A 2214-nucleotide genomic window follows, 5' to 3' on the forward strand; every position below is an offset into this window, starting at 1 on the left:
AGTATTGATTTTTGTTACACATTTCTTGTTGCTCTTAGTTATACCATCTTTAAATTTACTCTTTTCTCCAACATTTCAGGAAGTATTGATTGCACTACACACCAAAGTTTGTGTACGAGGTTCAATATTCATCAGTATCCGACTACAATTTTGTACAATCAGAGTGTTCCTCATGAGTACAGTGGATACCACACTGCAGATCAAATTGTAGAATTTGTCAAGGACACTCTTAACCCAGCAGGTAACTTGAATTATATGCTGTTATTTTTTCTAATTAACCTTTTTAAAGATATATGTCCTTTAGAATAAGATTCCTAGAACAAATAAGTAGACAAAGTGATGATAATGATTCTGACAATCATAAAAGGTATTTCATTTAAGATATACAAGACCTAAAACAAGTGTAGAACAGGTTATATATACAGTGATAAATAGACGAGAAGTATGTCATATTTTTATTATATTTGCCCATGTTACTTTGTTCTTGAAATGCAACTGTTAGTCTTATAATTTTGCTCTTTGTTAGCCTAGAAAAAAATAGGCAAATGTTTTTTGTTTTGTTGTTTGTTTAGTAGAAGCAAGATCTAAGACATGAACTGGATTATGCCTGATATCGCTGTTATTTCCTCCCAATAGTTATAGCATTAGATGAAGACAAGTTTGACAACCTGATTGAGAACAAACCTCAAGGTGAGCTGTGGGTTGTTGACTACTTTGCCCACTGGTGTGGACACTGCAAAGACATGGCGCCTGAATATCGGCGTTTTGCACGTATAATGGCTGATGTGCCCAATGTGCATATTGCCACCATTGACTGTGCCAACTTTCGATCGGCCTGCTCTCGACAGGGCATAACAAGCTATCCTTCAATTGTGCTGTACCCATCTGAAAGTATGGGAACGAGGAGAGCAGAGTAAGTAGGATATTGGAAAGCAGATAACTCCATTTACGTGAAAGCTTTAATATTAATTTATTCATATGCGTAATTACTTTATATTTGTGTGATTAACTTTGTCATTTGGCAATGAATGTTTATTTGTAACTTTTCTTTTAATCTTGACAAAATAATATAGAGCCTCTTTAAAACTTCTTGAATATGTATGGGCCTTCTGAAATTTTGAGATGCTTAATAATTGTATATTCAACATGCAGAAAATATAATGGCTGGTCCAGAGATGCAGATTCCTTTAGACAGTGGGTGTATTCAAGGATGTCATCTGTGGTCACAGTTCTGAATGACAGGTCATTTGAGCAAGTACTTCATAATCGTGAACCTTGGCTTGTTGACTTCTATGCCCCTTGGTGTGGGCACTGCCATGTGTTTGCTCCAGATTTTGAAGATATTGCAAGGGTAACTAGAGATCAATTGTATTGTTTACATAGTCTATATAGTCTACTTAGTGTATATGTATGTTGGATTATTTATATTGATTTCTTTATCTTCAGAATTACAAATCATGAGATAAATATTTTGGTAGAATAATTTCAATAAATGCTATACATTGTACAAAATATTTCATTTTTTGGGAGTAAAACTAAGGAGGCATTTCATTTTAACAGTATAATTGTACTATATTTTTATTTCCAGGCCTTACAAGGGACAGTGAAGGCGGGGAAACTTGACTGTGAGAGGTACCGATGGGTTTGCAGTGGTGCAGGTGTGAATGCATACCCTACAGTAAAGCTCTATGTTGGGTCACCGAATGGAGGTCGCCAAAATGTTAATGGAATAAACTTTCCAAACTTGAACAAACATACTATATTGTCAGATATTCCAAGATATTTACCAAAGAATAGTAAGAATCATGACGAATTGTGATGTGGAGTTGTGCATCGCACAAGACAGAGTTATTGCCCAAATGGATCATATATATTTTTAGCTTTAATATTTTCTTATTAAACACATTTTTCATGAATGGATGAGAATGAAACAGTAAGTGAAAGTGTGTACCATACTTATGACAGGAAGAGTTGATTAAGCATTTTTGCAATATCTCAGATCGATCAAATGTTTGATATGTATTGTTCTCTTTTTCCTTGTGTAGGATGCAGAGTAAATTTTCCAATAACTTGAGTAAGTTTAGTAGATATTCTGTCTATTACTGTAACAGGTAGAATATTTTACAAACCTACTTTTGCTGTAATGGAAATTTGTTTTTCATGAAACTGTGATTTCAGTTTCCTAGAGAAAATAATACTTGTACTATGCAGTTG

General features: G+C 34.1%; 1 protein-coding gene across 2 annotated transcripts in view; it reads left to right on the forward strand.

Annotated features, from left to right (window-relative positions):
- The window catches only part of LOC119592150 (dnaJ homolog subfamily C member 10-like), an 11525-nt gene extending 9311 nt beyond the window's left edge, over window positions 1–2214 (forward strand). For both annotated transcript variants that reach the window (XM_037940971.1, XM_037940972.1), the window contains exons 11-14: window positions 80–241; window positions 637–913; window positions 1153–1351; window positions 1589–2214. In XM_037940971.1, coding sequence (XP_037796899.1) covers window positions 80–241; window positions 637–913; window positions 1153–1351; window positions 1589–1819 — 869 coding nt within the window. In that variant the 3' untranslated portion in view covers window positions 1820–2214. The remainder of the gene's footprint in view (window positions 1–79; window positions 242–636; window positions 914–1152; window positions 1352–1588) is intronic.

This window comes from Penaeus monodon, chromosome 29, assembly GCF_015228065.2.
Source record: "Penaeus monodon isolate SGIC_2016 chromosome 29, NSTDA_Pmon_1, whole genome shotgun sequence".
In the NCBI taxonomy this organism is placed as follows: domain Eukaryota; kingdom Metazoa; phylum Arthropoda; class Malacostraca; order Decapoda; family Penaeidae; genus Penaeus; species Penaeus monodon.